The sequence below is a fragment of the Cydia amplana genome, chromosome 10 (genome assembly GCF_948474715.1).
Source record: "Cydia amplana chromosome 10, ilCydAmpl1.1, whole genome shotgun sequence".
NCBI lineage: Eukaryota > Metazoa > Arthropoda > Insecta > Lepidoptera > Tortricidae > Cydia > Cydia amplana.
The window spans coordinates 17,845,862-17,861,620 of record NC_086078.1 but is presented as its reverse complement, the minus strand read 5'-3'; the positions used below and the strand labels follow the sequence as shown (position 1 = coordinate 17,861,620).

The following is a 15,759-nucleotide window of genomic DNA, read 5'->3' as shown; positions in this document are numbered from 1 at the left end:
AAGAAAAAAATATTTTTTCAAAAATTAATTAAAAATAACCTTGACCATATTTCTTTAGGCAACCCTATTTATTTATGTTCTGGAACATATTTTCTTTCATAAAATACAAGTTTCATCCGTCAGACGTATCGGTGAAGGTCGACCATATATGCGGGATCTTAGACTATAATATGTATCTGGGAGCCCGAGCTTTGCTTAGAAAACATAAAAACTCTAAAACTACTTAGATCGATTTTTCTATCGAAAACCCCCATATAGCAAATTTCATCGAAATCGTTAGAGCCGTTTCCGAGATCCCCGAAATATATTTACATAAATAAATAAATACAAGTGTTCGATGTACTCGTTCGGTGGTATGTAGTTTGCAGATTCGTGCTATGCGTCCACATAGCAACAGTAACACGGTCGCCAAAATGTTCGATGTACTCCTCAATTAAGCTCTTCTGATGAAGAATGAAGGAACTTCAGGATAGTACTAATCTTCTTTTATTTTCTTAACAACTAGATATACATGTAATCGTTTAGGTTTTTTGGAAATCTATACAAGATATGTGCAGCCGCTTCGGCTGTACGGTGCAGTCTAAATGTAGGTACGCGGAACGGGGAGCCGTGACGTATGTGTGTGACGTCATGTGTCGTCAACTGGTCTTCGGCCGAGTAGGTACTTATGTTGCGCCAACATCAAGAATTGCTCGTTTAAAGGTATGAGATACATGTATACAGGTATAAGATTAAACTGCCAATGCCTTCCAATACATTTACTTCACTAACGTACAATAATAAATTGCTCGTTGAAAAGAGTAGGCGCTAAGACTAACCAAACAAAATTGTTATGACTGATAATGTTCTGGAGTGGGTTCGTATTATTGGACTTTGTACGTGAACTTCAAGCAAACTTCAAGTTTCGAAATTCATTCATTGCTAAAAGAAGTGGTGATTTAATACAAAGGTAATCAGTAATCACTTATGACGTTATTCATAAACGGCTGCTAACTAAAGGGGCCCACTCATTAACAGTCCGCCGGACGATATCGGCCTGTCAGTTAGAACAAAAAATTGACAGCTCCGAACAACTGACAGTCCGATATCGTCCGGCGGACTGGTAATCAGTGGGCCCCTTTAATCAGTTGATGATCGTCGTTGGTCCCTATCTGTCGTTATGCCATTGCCATAGAGAGGGAAAAACGACGATCATCACCTAATAACTTAGCAGACGTTTAGGAATAACGCCGTTAATATATTAGTATTTTGAGGTTATACTTGGTCAAGCAAATCTTGTTGGTAGAAAAAGGCGGCAAAAATCGCAGGTTAGAAACACTACACAACAGTAGATATTTATCATGTTCAAAATTACCCCGCCTTCGGATTTACCACAATGCACCCTAGTTCAAGGCTCCAAGCTACTCCGTGCACTAGCACAGCGTGTGAAATTAAGTGTTATCATAATATTTTTGAGAAAAGGGAGAATGTTTACAATAGGGTATTAGACTATTAGTCAAATCAGTTTCTTTTTTCGAACTGTCAAAACGATTTTGCTACTATGGAATGTACTTATATGAAACACTAGCGTGTGATCAAATAACCTACTCTTTTTAGTTTTATACGGGTTTTAAAATAGACATTGTGTCTAAAATAACTGATGTCTATGTTTCTCTATTAATCTTCTGGTGCTTTTTTCATGCATGGTGCAAAATAATTTATTATAACCCGTGGAGCGCCCTAATATCACACGTGTGATACTAACTCCATACTGTTCTGGGTTCTAAGTACTCCACTATTTCGTAGAAAAAATGTAGGTAAGGTAGAGTCTGTTCGGAAAGAGAAGAGTCGTGCAATGTATTGGGCCCCATACATTCCACGACTCTTCTTTTTCCGCACAGACTCTATGTGACGTGATTTTGACTAAAGTTAAGAAGAGTACTGTATTAAAATACGCCACCTGGCGTGATAAAATGTCAGTTTTACTTCTAATTCAACCAACTTTTCAAGCTTGGAATATACTTAACAAAAACCCATCTTGGATTTTTGAAGTGAAAACTTCTTTAGCGGCGCTGGGCTCTTTTTGAGGTGGGGAAAAAAATGATAAACTCGAGACAGCGTAAGGCGATCACGTGACCGTAAGATTTAGATGGCATTTAAATCAATAAAGAATAACTCGATGACTTTTTTTTTTATTATTAAAAATGGGCTTACTCATGGCCACAGACTAGCCGAGGCGAAGACGTGGCCCACGATGGAGCGAGTCTGCCCAGAAGGTGCCTGTTCACCCTTGATTTGAAGGTTGCCGGGTTATATTTATATGAGCTCGGAAATATAGACGCCGGCAAGGAATTCCATTCCTTGGCAGTGCGCATAAGGAAAGAGGAAGCAAAGCGCTTCGTGCGGATTCGTGGAATATCTACCAAGTAAGGATGGAAACCGGCCGTGCGTCTAAAAGTGCGATGGTAGAATGGGGACGGTGGAATAAGCTCGTGTAGCTCTTGAGCATACTCCCCGAAGTGCAATCTGTAGAACACCGACAGACTGGCGACTTTCCGCCGATGGGCCAAAGACTGAAGCTTACCCGTTAGCTTCTTGTCACCAATCATCCTCCTGGCTCTGCGCTCCACTGAGTCTAAAGCGGCGAGTTGGTATTTAGCTGAGCCGTCCCACAGGTGGCTGCAATACTCCATACACGATCGGACTTGAGCTTTATAAAGTGTTAGAAGCTGTCCAGATGTGAAGTATCGCTTCACCTTATTTAGGACGCCCAGCTTTCTGGCCGCAGTCTGTGCTTTAGATTCCATGAAGGTGCCGAAGTTGAGGACTGAACTCAACTCATAACATAAAAAGGGTTTTAAATTTTAATCTTGTACTTAGGTACGGGCTGAAATACGAGGATCTCACAGTTACATTCTAACTTTATGTCACTCAAATATAATTTTATCTTGATGAAATCGCTAATAAAAGTGAACTCTAGTACTGGTGAATAAAACTCAAAATATCATGACCAAATGTATTTAGATACGAGGTCTGCAAGGTAACTTTACAATTTTTATTTATATACTTTACTTTATTCGAATTTTAAACAATTAACGCTACAATTGCTACAAATTTGAATTTCGAATTTTAAACAAGCTCACTTACCAGCAAATTCGGAACTAAAGTTTTTGAATGGAAAGGAGGATGGGTCAATTATACATAGTGCTGCAGACATTTTGGACTAGTCATTGAGTTTTCACTTCTGTCGGCACCCCCGGAGTGCAACCCGTTGTTTTTTTTTTTTAACAATAATTGCTTGCTAAATAGAATTAAAGTGTTATTTTTTTCCACAAACACCTGAACTTACAGGACAACTCAATTATTATCATCTAACAAACTCAACAAACACCAACTAATTTAGACACCATGATCCAAAGAAATCCTATGCGAGTGAAGACCAAATAAAACTGTGGCAATATTTACGCGCGACTAGGTTGCACAACTTATAAAAGACTCCGCGACCTTAAATCGTTGCAGTTGGAAGGCTGAATGCGACGAGTTCGGTGTTTGCCGCGATTTAAAAAATCAAAGTGTCAAAATTCGAGATGCGCGCGTTTTTGGTAGCGGTTTGTTGTTTGGCGGGAGTTAGGGCGGATACGCTGCGTGAGTTTTTTTTTTTTAAAGGGCGACAGGATAAAAAACCGGCCAAGTGCGAGTCGAACTCGCGTTCCAAGGGTTCCGTACATTAAGTCCGACTCACGCTTGACTGCACATTTCTAACAAGTTTTCCTGTCATCTATAGGTTTTCAAAATTATTGACCCAGTAGTTTCGGAGAAAGCTTAGGGGGTGATCCTATAAGGGTTCCGTTTTTTCCTCAAAAGTGAGGTACGGACGGTACCCTAAAAATACTTTATTTTTAGTTTGCTTTTTCCTGGTGACGGGATTTTTCAGTTAGCGTATGTGAAAGTTTAATAAAAGATAGATATTTTTAATTTAATTATCAAAAAGTTGATTGACCCCGTTCTCTTGTTCTCTAAATAAATTATACAGTGTGTATTTTTGATACGAAAGGGTGTAAGGGTAGCTTGTATAAGCCAGAATGTTTTTTTTTTATATGTTTTACTATAAATTAACGCTTTTCCATTTTCCTTCCAAAAAAATTCGGCACTTAAGTATATCATTACCCAATTACCTTTTTAGGGTTCCGTACCCAAAGGGTAAAAACGGGACCCTATTACTAAGACTCCGCTGTCCGTCCGTCCGTCCGTCCGTCTGTCACCAGGCTGTATCTCACGAACCGTGATAGCTAGACAGTTGAAATTTTCACAGATGATGTATTTCTGTTGCCGCTATAACAACAAATACTAAAAACAGAATAAAATAAAGATTTAAGTGGGGCTCCCATACAAAAAACGTGATTTTTGACCGAAGTTAAGCAACGTCGGGCGGGGTCAGTACTTGGATGGGTGACCGTTTTTTTGCTTGTTTTGCTCTATTTTTTGTTGATGGTGCGGAACCCTCCGTGCGCGAGTCCGACTCGCACTTGGCCGGTTTTTTAATCAAAACATGACACTTAATTTTTGCACTCTGCTAAATTAAAAAATATCGTGTCATGCCACTGAAACCTGAAACTTACGCCTTGATTTAATTTGCGGTTATATTCAAAACACACTCTAAATAGAAAAATCGGAAATGTAGTATAGTGCGTCCTTTACTGTTGGATGCGCCGGAGTCGCTTACGACACGTCCGTTTCCAATGTTACTACACGATTGTTACTCGTAACGTAGTACGTGTATTGTATCGGTAGACGGAATCTGCTTTAAATTAAATTAGGGGTTGTAGCCATCGTAAAGCCACCAATCAAAAAGTAAAAATGTATCAATATGACATAATATTATATGCAACGAAAATTCACGTCAGCATTTCCGTAGAGTTGTGATTGAAATTTCCTCAAAACGATTGCCACTTGTTAGCACCCACGTGACTTTTCAAACTGTCATCCCATGGTCATCCCGAGTCCCGATACATATAGGTACGGCGTTTATCCATGTACGCACAATGCTTTCCTTGACCGCAGTCCGCACCTTTCGCCGTCGGCAGAGTGTTTATCCTCTGAACCTCGAAACTAAATAAATATCGAGGCTGTGTGATGTCCCCTGCCGAGATTGTGATAAGACATTCATTCGGCCTTATTCGACAATGATTATAAGATGTCACGTAGCGATACGATACCGATATATCAGGTCAAAAGTGACGTTTTTGGTGAAGAAATTACACTTTTGATTTTGACACTGACATATCGGTATCGTATCGCTGTGACATCTTATAAAATCTCAAATTATTTTTTATGAAATATTTTAATGTGCCCGGGTGATCTAGTAGTAAAGGCGTTAGCCGCGTAAGCTGAAGACGCGGGTTCGATTCCCGCCACGGCCACCCGTGGACTTGGTAACTTTGTCTTTCTGTTCTTGTGAACTTATAAGCATTGTTAAAATACGGCCGATATTGTCATCCTAAGTTGCAATTGTCCGTCTAGTCTAGACAATCATTTAATAGAAAATGTGAATGGGAAATATTCACGTGACTTTTCGCAGCATGTCATGAATCCCGACACATTTTTCCCTTTCGTTAGGCGTTGCATTTGTCGATGTATGATTGTCAATCTTACCGTGTTGCGCCCGCGTTGTTGTTGTTATGGAATCAACAAACGCATGCGCGATGACGTCACGACCTTGACCGGCGCGCGCCGGCCGGCACCCTGAGATTTACCGTGAGATGAATTAAAAAGGTAAAGTTGTAAAAAAATGCCAGGAGCATTTGGCAACGCATTAAGTGGCTCCTCTGATGTTGCTTATGGCACAGAATAAGTAACAGTATTATCATCTTAAGTCCATGGGCGCCATGGGCGGCGATGCCGGCGATGACTGCTTCTCACCAGGCGGCTATTCTGCTCGTTTGCTTATATAGTTCCTATTGCGCAACAATACACTCCTCTTTTGCAGTCGTGTAAAAAAAGGCCCTTTGCACCTCTGGGGTGCCATAAGTAGGACAACAACAACAACATAAAAAATACTGTCGGACTAAGCTAATAACTATCTGCATGGAGTTTGCAATGTCAAATTCCTGTTAAAATATACCGTATATTCCGTGTTATAGCAGACAGTCTGACAGATAGTTACAGGTAGCTGTAGCAATAATTTCACAAGGATATTAACATGAGTTACCTACTAAATAAACCAACAACGCGTAAAGGCAACCCGCCACTCGATCCGACTCGAGCGATCGCGTTTTCTAGGCCGAATACCGAATAGTCTAGAACTCATGGAATCAATGAAGGCGAAAGGAATTATAAAACCATTTTTTATCAAGCAGAAACGTCTGCAAGCGGTACAAACTGCAACACTCCTAACGTACATCCGTGGACCTTATTAGAGGGATAAGGTCCACGGTCCACCGATGTACAGTTTTTAACAGAGTAGGCTGGGGTGGGCATTGGTACATACTACAGATTTTAATATGAAAGGAAAAACTTGAATGGAATTATACACAATTGTTTATGAAGTTGAAGCTGTCATGAATTGTCGTAGACTGAAATTGGGGTTGAAATCTTGAAACAGATTTCAATTGGTAGATAATATCGTTGTTGTTTAGTTATTGCTTCGTTGGTGGGAGCCGCGAATGCAGATGCCGGTTCGAATCCGACCTCGGACACTGGACTGGCGGTACAGCATTTTTGTTACATAGGCCAGAATCTTCGACATAACCTGACCAGAGGGACTGGCCAATAAAATTCTTGAGAACCTTTTTTTAGGTACAGGTATTATTGAGCACTATGCATATATACATATACTAGCGACCCGCCCAGGCTTCGCACGGATTAACAAATTATACATAAACCTTCCTCTTGAATGACTATCTATTTAAAAAAACCGCATCAAAATCCGTTGCGTAGTTTTAAAGATCTATTAAGCATATACATAGGGACAGACAGACAGCGGGAAGCGACTTTGTTTTATACTATGTAGTGAAGTTGACTTTACTTTACCTTTATTTATGTACAAGTACATAATGACCGCTAACTAACTAATAGCTACGTGACTTACAAAATGCCAAACAGTTTGAAGTAGTTTACCTCAGTCAACATTAAGGCGTTAATGGCGTTATGCAACCTGCAAGGATAACCAACATGGGGTCAATGCCAGCCTAGTTCAGTTTAACTTGTGTTGAAATAGATGCATTCCTTCTGATGCACCGTTACCAGAATAAACTGGAGGAATTTAAACGCGTGCTCCCGGTGAAGCCCCACGTTACGGAGCAAAACGAGTATTGCTGTTAGGAAGGTAATTAAGTCCCGTTTCGTTTTTAGGGTTCCGTACCCAAAGAGTAAATAAAAAAGGGATATTAAGTAAGAATTCGCTGTCCGTCTGTCTGACCGTCTGTCTGTCACAAGGCTGTATCTTAGTAGAAATTTTCACAGATGATGTAAGTATTTCTGTTGCCGCTATAACAACCAGTTTTTTTTGTATAAGCGATGGTAACTTGGCAAAGTGGTGGTAAGTGGTAATTTTCTACCAAGCAACGGGTCATGAATTGTGGTACCCTAGGGCCATACATATCGTTTGTCAAAGGACTGTCTCATTTCAAACATAGAGAGAAACATACAATCTTTGTCTTACACTAGTACTAGTACCCAAAAGAAAAGGATATGTACAGTCAGCAGCAATAGTTGCTAAGCGAGCGAGGTGTTCAAAATTACCTTGACGCGCTCTTATTCTCTTAACAATAAAGTTGCGTCAAGATAATTTTGAACACCTCGCCCGCTTAGCAACTATTGCTGCTGACTGTACGTATAGTTTTTTTTTGTACTTATTTACTGTCAAATTGGTTTGACCAACTATAGTATGAACCGCATTGCTATGCAGCTTGCGTCTGCGCAGTGATTAAAATGACAGATGGACGGCGAGCCTTGGCCGGTCCGTGGCGAGGTCTTGAGGAAAACTGGCGAACAATGGTATCGTGGAAAACTGGGCCGTTAAAATACAACCTTTAGCACCAGTTGCACCAACAGTTATTGACGGACTGTTCAACGTCACTTAGGCCACTTAGCAGATATGGTGCTGCATTTCCCCTACTTAATAGGTATATAAGTTAGGTAATACATACGAGGCGTAAGTAACTCTGTCTCTCCGTCTCTTCACGCTTAAACCGCTGAACCGATTTAGATTAAATTTGGTATGGAAATAGTTTGAAGCCCGATGAAAGGCTTATGATAGTTTTTAGGGTTCCGTACCCAAAGGGTAAAAACGGGACCCTATTACTAAGATTCCACTGTCTGTCTGTCTGCCACCAGGCTGTATCTCATGCACCGTGATAGACAGTTGAAAATTTCACAGATGATGCATTTTTGTTGCCGCTATAACAACTACTAAAAACAGAATAAAATAAATATTGAAGTGGGGATCCCATACAACAAACGTGTTTTTTTTGCCGTTTTTGGGTAATGGTACGGAACCCTTTGTGCGCGAGTCCAACTCGCACTTGGCCGGTTTTTCATCCCACGCAGACGAAGAACGTTTTAACGGTGACACATAACGGTATATGATGCTAAGTTGCACCAGAGTTTTTTACACCAAGTTCCTTTTGCCGCGATCATTAGGTAGGTAACTAGGTATCTATACCTAGATCTATATTGTCCTACAAGAGGCACATCCCAAAAAAATAAGTCCATTCTAAAAATATCTAGCAAATTCCTACATATAGCTATGCCACAGTCTTTGTCAAAGTTTACTCCTAAATGTTGCGTATTTATTTAGTCCTTGTTAAAGTTTACTCATATTGCCCAAGAATTTGACACCACGATAGTGATAAATGACATCAACAAGTATTCTATTAAATCTTCATGAATTAAGAGTCAAATGAACCTAGCCGCCGCCATACAATCGCACACATGACACAATCCATACAAGATACGCTCTCATTTTACAACGACATTCTAAAATAACATGAAATTTAACATGAACATTGAAGTTACTACCTACCTATATGTCTGGTACGTACTAGTTATCGTTGCTATAAATTTAATTTACATAGAAATTACGCTCTATTTTCTTTGTATTAATTCAATTCTTAGCAACGAACATTTAGTAGATTGAATTAGTTAAGATGTCCATGCCATTCATGTATTAAGTTAAGCAAATCGTTTAACCTTTTAAAACAAGAGCGTAAATGTTATTGTATCGCAGCATTCGCAGTGTCTTTTTCAGTTTGTGGGACTCAAAGCAAAGAGAATTGAGTAGGTAGACTTCATAGATCTTTGATCAAAGTTAGCCAAGTAAATAATGACTACAAGCCTTACGTCACATTTCAAATATGGAACGTCTATTCGAACATTCACACAAACAGACGGTCCTTAATTAGCTAAATGTTTTACCTATTCATTACACACAACGTGTTTAATTACATTCAGTCTGGCTAATTAGCCTATGCAAAGGCTTGATCATTAGCAGCCCATGATGGAGTGTCAATTGTTTCCAGGAGCGATTATAAGGATGTGCGCCGCGAATTTCAATGACATGTTAGTCATAATAAGTCTAGACGATAATTGTAGATCTATATCAATTAACGTCTACTTAGGTTTTTGTATTAAAGAAAATATTTAAGAATGTACCGCCTCCGACAATTTGCGACGTTTCGAACACCGGTCCATCGCTCTTAAATCAACTGAGCTACGCTACGTCTATGAATGGACATGTATATGTACCTAACCAAATTTTAGGTCAAGTAATTTTGACTAACTATACAAACATAGCAAGTTAAATGAACGCACCGTAAGCAGCTAACGTGGCTCACACGTCTTGTTCCAGCATCCTTCATCCACCCCTGCTCAGCATCAGACCCAAACCTGAACAGCTGCATCGAAAAGTCCATCTCCCTGGCCGGCCCAACGTTCGCCCAGGGCATCCCAGCGCTGGGCATCGCTACGCTGGACCCCGTGCAGCTGGGGACGGTGCTGGTGAACAACCCCAGCTTGAGGATCACGTTTACGGAGACTGTTGTGACTGGACTGAGCGGGTTTAGAGTTAATTCTTTCAAGTAAGTTTATCTGATCTTCTTATAGGGGTTATTACATCGAGGAGGCTGGCTCAACTGCGGCTGTAGCATGGTAGGATTTTTATCACGTGTCACTATGCCTTCGCACTTACATACTTGTTAGAACGTGACAGACATGGTGACAGGCGATAAAAATGCGATCATGCCACAACCGCTCGGGTGGATAGAGCTGGAAGTAGCCGCTTAAGATCGCGGAGAATTCTTCTGCGAGCCCTGTGTCCCTAATGAGGGGTAACAGGAATGCATCATCATCATCATACCTATTATCCTTTCGCCGAATACCGTCTGCTATCTTTGTACAAGAGGGACAGGGAAATGCATACTTTTCTCTGGCCCTCTCGGCAGAGAAACTGAATTCCGAAAATACCTTTGTATCACGTGGTTCCCGAACCAATACGGCTACTATTTTACGAGACATTAATCAAATCAATTGTTTTCCTTTAAGCTGTATCTGATACCTACTATATATAAGGTGTGCAAAAGAGTATTCTATCTATTTAAACGTGAGAACGGTCTGTTCCAGAATGCACCCCGACGCAGGCAAGGCCGTATTCGACTTCACCGCCAACGTGACGCTGAAGGCACACTACGACATGAACGGACAGGTGCTCATCCTGCCAATCAAGGGCAACGGACAGGCCAAGATCAAAATCAGTAAGTACCGCGAGTTAATGTTAAACCATTGTCATAAACCTCTGGTAGTCTGATACATTACGTAGGTACCCCAAAATATAACTCCTTACCTCATTGTCAATGTTACGTAAGCGTAGTGGTGTTAAGGAGAGCTAAAACCTGTAATGCGTTATTAAATCTATCCATTTTCTAAAAACTTTATGTTGAGAGAGACAGAGAGAGAGAGAGTTTCCACGTCCCTTTTAGCAGTTTAAGATACCAAAATTACCAAAACGTGTCCGGCGAAAGGATACATTTAATAGCCCCGGGCCTGATTTGCCGTAGATTGTGTCACTCACACTTTTTGAATGCCTTTCCAAACTTAAGTCGCGTGTCAAGAAATCGTGCATCACACGTGCCTTTCTTTACGGCAGGTCAAAGCCACCCGGTTGGCCAATCGCCGGCCGGTAAGGTCAGCGACCAATTTTGAACAACACCAAATAAATGTGTCCTTGTCTGGTGCACCGGTGTGTGATGCTTTGTCTCATCTTTGCTCAGGGTTAACAGGCTAGATTCCAATGCATTTTGTTACGCAATGCTTTCTAATGGAAGTTAATCTGCGTCAACGAATTTGTCAAGATTGTTTGCGACACTCCACTTGAAATAACTTGATTTTCGTTTGAGAGATTTTGTAAAAGATCTAAATTATTGTGTAAATTCAACACACCTTTAAAAAAATATTTTATGAATTAGGTAAGTAGGCTAAAAAAAGGGCATCAACCAAAAGATTGCATCGGCCCTTGGGGTCCCGGTTAGGGCTCCTGATATCCGTGATACACGCCGATCCGTAGCTACGGGTTCTTAAGCCCGGCGGTACTAAGATCACGAATTTCACGAACACGGCAAGGTACGTACCTCGTACCTGCGTTCGCGTCCGGATTCACGTGACACGCCGTGACACGCCATGATACGTAGCACGTACCTGCGTTCGTGTGCGGAGCTTCGGGCTCGGTTCCGTTGGATACTTACTTATCGCACGTCTAGTAGGTTCGACACGCCCGGGAGAAAAATAAATAAGGACTAAGTATTATTGAATTGAGTTACCACTTAGTATATTGAATACGGGACGTTCGTCGGACAAACATTTACGTGTGAATTAAACTTAAATTGTATTTTTTGCATCGATTTGAATATAATGGTTATATCTAAATAATTTATGGGGTTATTCTGTTTTCTGTATAATCAGCTATTGATTTTAGTCAAAACTAGCGACCTGCCCGTTGCATTGCACTAATATAAATATAAGGTGTAAAACTCCCTAGTAAGTATCATTATAATTATGAACTTAAGCAACGCTATGCTACTGGTTGTTATTATTAAATCAAGAGAAGACATTTTTTCTGTTAAGTATTAATTAAATGAATGAAACATACTTGTAAAAGCTTGCTACTATCAAAGAATATAACGTAGCCTAAATATAAACAAGGCAATCCTAATTCAAAGAAACAAAAGGGTAAATTTCTGCAAATCTTCGGTAGGTATGATAAAGGTAATACAGGTAAACAAATTCAACAAAAACACATGTATGGGGCCACGGAAAAAAAAGTACGCAGCTGCAATTCTTATCAGTTTTGAACTTTCGGCACATTAAAGAGTACTGTTTATTTCTAGATTGAAGGTAATAATGACATATTATTGTTAGAGTGTTTTATTGTATGACTAACAAGCTAAGCCAACCTACCGGGTTTTTTAATTTTAGTTAATTTATTACTGATTAATATTTAAAAGGCCGTACTATTGGAAATAAAATTTAATTCAAAAGTAATGAAACGGAATTAGAGCTATGAATAAAAAACTCACGATACATTTTTATTCGTAGCTTTTAGAGACCGCATCGTATCTTCAATCAACGTCGCGGGACTCGCGGGCGGACCAAACCGGCGTGTTCTTAAGATACGTGAAGCCGTGATCACGCCTACACGGATCTACACGGATTCACGTACCCTAATTTCACGTAACCGAATGTCACGTGCGGAACGGACCAGAAAACCGTTGCCGTGATTCACGAAACCGGGCGCACGGCTACGGGTTCACGAATCACGGACACGACCGCGAGCCCTAGTCCCGGTGCCGGTGCCCTGAAAATGTTCGGAGCCTTATCAAAGAGGCTGGTGGATGTGACTGGGGACCGTAGCTCATAGGGCTGTTTCCTCGGACAGTGCATTAATAGTATTGCAATTCAGCGTCGTAATGCTGCCAGCATCTACGGCACCTTGCCGAGGGGAGAATTTTAATTTTAGTTTAGATTTAGGGGTGTTTTATTATTATTCATTTAGAATACTATTTAGTTTATAAGTTATAAATTTTGATAGAATATTTATTTGTTCCCTGTCGAATCCCACGATATGACGTCACCATAAGCGTTCTGGCTCATATATGAGCCGTGGGAGCTGACAGATTAATGTCTCAGTTAAATAAAAGTTAGGTCACAACCTTTGTGTTACTGTTTCATTAAAGTTCATGTTATACTTCCAGCGAACCTGAACATCGTGATAAAATACGACTACGAGACCCAGCAGGGCCACTGGGTGGTCACCGGCTACAAGGACACGTACAAGATGGACCGCGCCCAGTTCAAGTTCACTAATCTCTTCGGGGGAAACAAACAGCTTGGTAAGATTCCTTTCTCGGCCAATTCGAGACAGTTTTTCTAATTACTACTTATATAAGTAAGGGCTCATTTAGACGATGCGAGAACTCGCATGCGAGTTTCATTACATTCCGGGTTTTGGTCGGTCGGTTGAATTCGACGTAACCAACAGTCCGCAATGTAACTAAAATCGCATGCGAGTTCGCGCGCCGTCTAAATGAGCCCTATCCTAACGAATCTCACGGTGTTTTCGTTCACGAGTTTCTCTCAAAATGTTTCACGAATACCCCCAGAAACAAATACGAACCAAGTTTATAACTCTTACAATACATAAACACACCTCACATCACACTCTACTTGCAGCCGACACGACAAACAGGTTCACGAACGAGAACTGGAGCCTCATCATGCAGGAGATCGCGCCGCCCGCCATCACGGAGATCATCAGGAAATGTATCGATGAAGTCAAGAAACTCTTCGCTGCCATTCCTGCCGCGGAGTTACTGAAGGCGTGAACGGTTGGCAATCACTTACTGGGGAAAGCATCTTGTACTAACACTTCTAATGTTAACCGTAGCGTCTCTTCAACTGCCTTTAAGTCGCTATTCAGCTATCATTTCTTTCATCAATTTCATCATTGAAGAATCAGTTTGCAAACTATGAAATGCGCTTAATTCTAAAACATTCTAACATATCACTATATGGAGCAATCCTATTGTCTCGATTCCTGGGAATCCTTAAGAGTCTATCAATGCACCGCCCGCCATCACGAGATCATCAGGAAATGGATCGACGAAGTCAAGAAATTCTTGAAAGAAAGAAGCTGCTGAATTCGTGAACGGTTGGATGAATTGACAATCTTGGGAAGCTACTTTGTCCTAACATTTTTAACACTTAACGTCTCTAAACTGCAAAACTCAACCATCATTCAGTCTTTTTGTCATTGAAGAATGACTCTGGGAACTGTGGGATGCTAGATTGCGCTTCATTCTAAAACTTTAAAACGTTCTAATATAAGTATCTATTGACAATTTTCTTTATGAAAGCTGTTTGACTGACTCTAGTCATTCTATCGTATTATTTTGTGAAGCAGTCTTGGTACTTTGCTTTTTGAGGGCTCTCATAGATGAGTCATAGATATACGTCAACAATGATAATTAAGCATCATGGAAATACCATTATATTTTGAACTCTAGTCTAATAACTTGCTTTAAATCGACATGACACCGAACTTCATCCTAACATTTTAACCTTGCGCTTTGTCCATCGTTCCTTTATCATCTCTGATTCTCTAGCCTTTTACGTAAAAGCCATATATAAATACAGAAACTTTGTGGTCACACACAACTTTTGGTCATTCTTACATTACTAAGGGACAGTAGGCCCGGGCCTAGGGCGGCCAAATATTAGGGGCGGCAGTCTATGGTGGATGCTGAGCAGCTGAGAAAAAGGACGGCTAGTGTTTACTACAGGGCCTGGGGCCTAGGGCCTAGGGCGGCCACTGTTAACATTTAATTTTTGAGGAGTTATCCTAGTTCGCTTTCTCTCATCATCTTCCTCGCGTTCTCCCGGCATTTTGCCACGGCTCATGGGAGCCTGGGGTCCGCTTGGCAACTAATCCCAGGTATTGGCGTGGGCACTAGTTTTTACGAAAGCGACTGCCATCTCACCTTCCAACCCAGAGTACACTAGGCCCTTATTGGTAGGTATTAGTCCGGTTTCCTCACGATGTTTTCCTTCACCGAAAAGCGACTGGTAAATATCAAAGCGCTTTCTCTATCTAACGCGTTTTCTTTTCTATAACAATATTCGTTCTGCAGGAGACACGATCCACCGCGTGATCAACGAGCACTGGGATGCTGTCGTCCGCGACTTCGCCACCGTCAGCTTCGACCACATCATCCGCGCATGCGTCAACGAGTCCAAGAAACTCTTCGCGGCTGTTCCAGCTGACAAACTTCTTCTACCTTAATTCCTTGCAACTAATGGACTCCAATTTTAAATTTAAATCATCCTTATCGTTACATGACGTAGCACATGGCGTGAAAACTTAGAGTGGTCCAATTCTAATGACTCCTGCGCGTGTAAGCTACTTGCGTAACCGATATGAGCAACCACGAGTACTATGCGCTAATTACTGGGGTGTGTCGATATATCTGCAAGAAACTCCTGATGCAAAATGACTAACTTGTATTACTTTGATCACGCCTTCCCTTATCTTAAAATCCGTAGAACATTGACAACAGCATGCGTGCGTGCGTAAATGAGTCAAAAGAAAGTTATTGCGGTTGTATGTACCAACTGGCAGACTTCTTGTGCTTTGATCACGCCAAAGAGAATGGAATAAAATCAATAAATCTTTGATCACGCATATATAATAATTACATATGTCTCTTGTGTACGGTCTACGTAACTCATGCGTAA

The 15,759-nt window shown here is 40.9% G+C and overlaps 1 protein-coding gene and 1 long non-coding RNA gene across 2 annotated transcripts; both read left to right on the top strand.

The window, feature by feature from the left end:
* Positions 1–3,478: 3,478 nt before the first annotated feature.
* Positions 3,479–15,334, top strand: LOC134651428 (protein takeout-like). The gene is made up of 6 exons (XM_063506533.1): positions 3,479–3,624; positions 9,827–10,055; positions 10,597–10,727; positions 13,221–13,358; positions 13,699–13,853; positions 15,156–15,334. Exons 1-5 carry the CDS (start codon positions 3,567–3,569, stop codon positions 13,848–13,850), a joined length of 708 nt encoding a protein of 235 aa, XP_063362603.1. The 5' UTR covers positions 3,479–3,566; the 3' UTR covers positions 13,851–13,853; positions 15,156–15,334.
* LOC134651499 (uncharacterized) lies at positions 11,491–12,242 on the top strand. Its single transcript, XR_010097105.1, has 2 exons — positions 11,491–12,051; positions 12,128–12,242. It is a non-coding gene; the product is annotated as an uncharacterized LOC134651499 (long non-coding RNA).
* Positions 15,335–15,759: the final 425 nt, after the last annotated feature.

What these genes read in the sequence shown, in the direction of transcription:
- LOC134651428 (XM_063506533.1), top strand. Translation starts at nt 3,567, where the DNA reads ATGCGCGCGTTTTTGGTAGCGGTTTGTTGTTTGGCGGGAGTTAGGGCG. An exon ending in AGTTAGGGCGGATACGCTGC is followed by an intron (nt 3,625 to 9,826) that starts GTGAGTTTTTTT and finishes GTCTTGTTCCAG; the next exon opens with CATCCTTCATCCACCCCTGC. An exon ending in CGGGGGAAACAAACAGCTTG is followed by an intron (nt 13,359 to 13,698) that starts GTAAGATTCCTT and finishes CTCTACTTGCAG; the next exon opens with CCGACACGACAAACAGGTTC.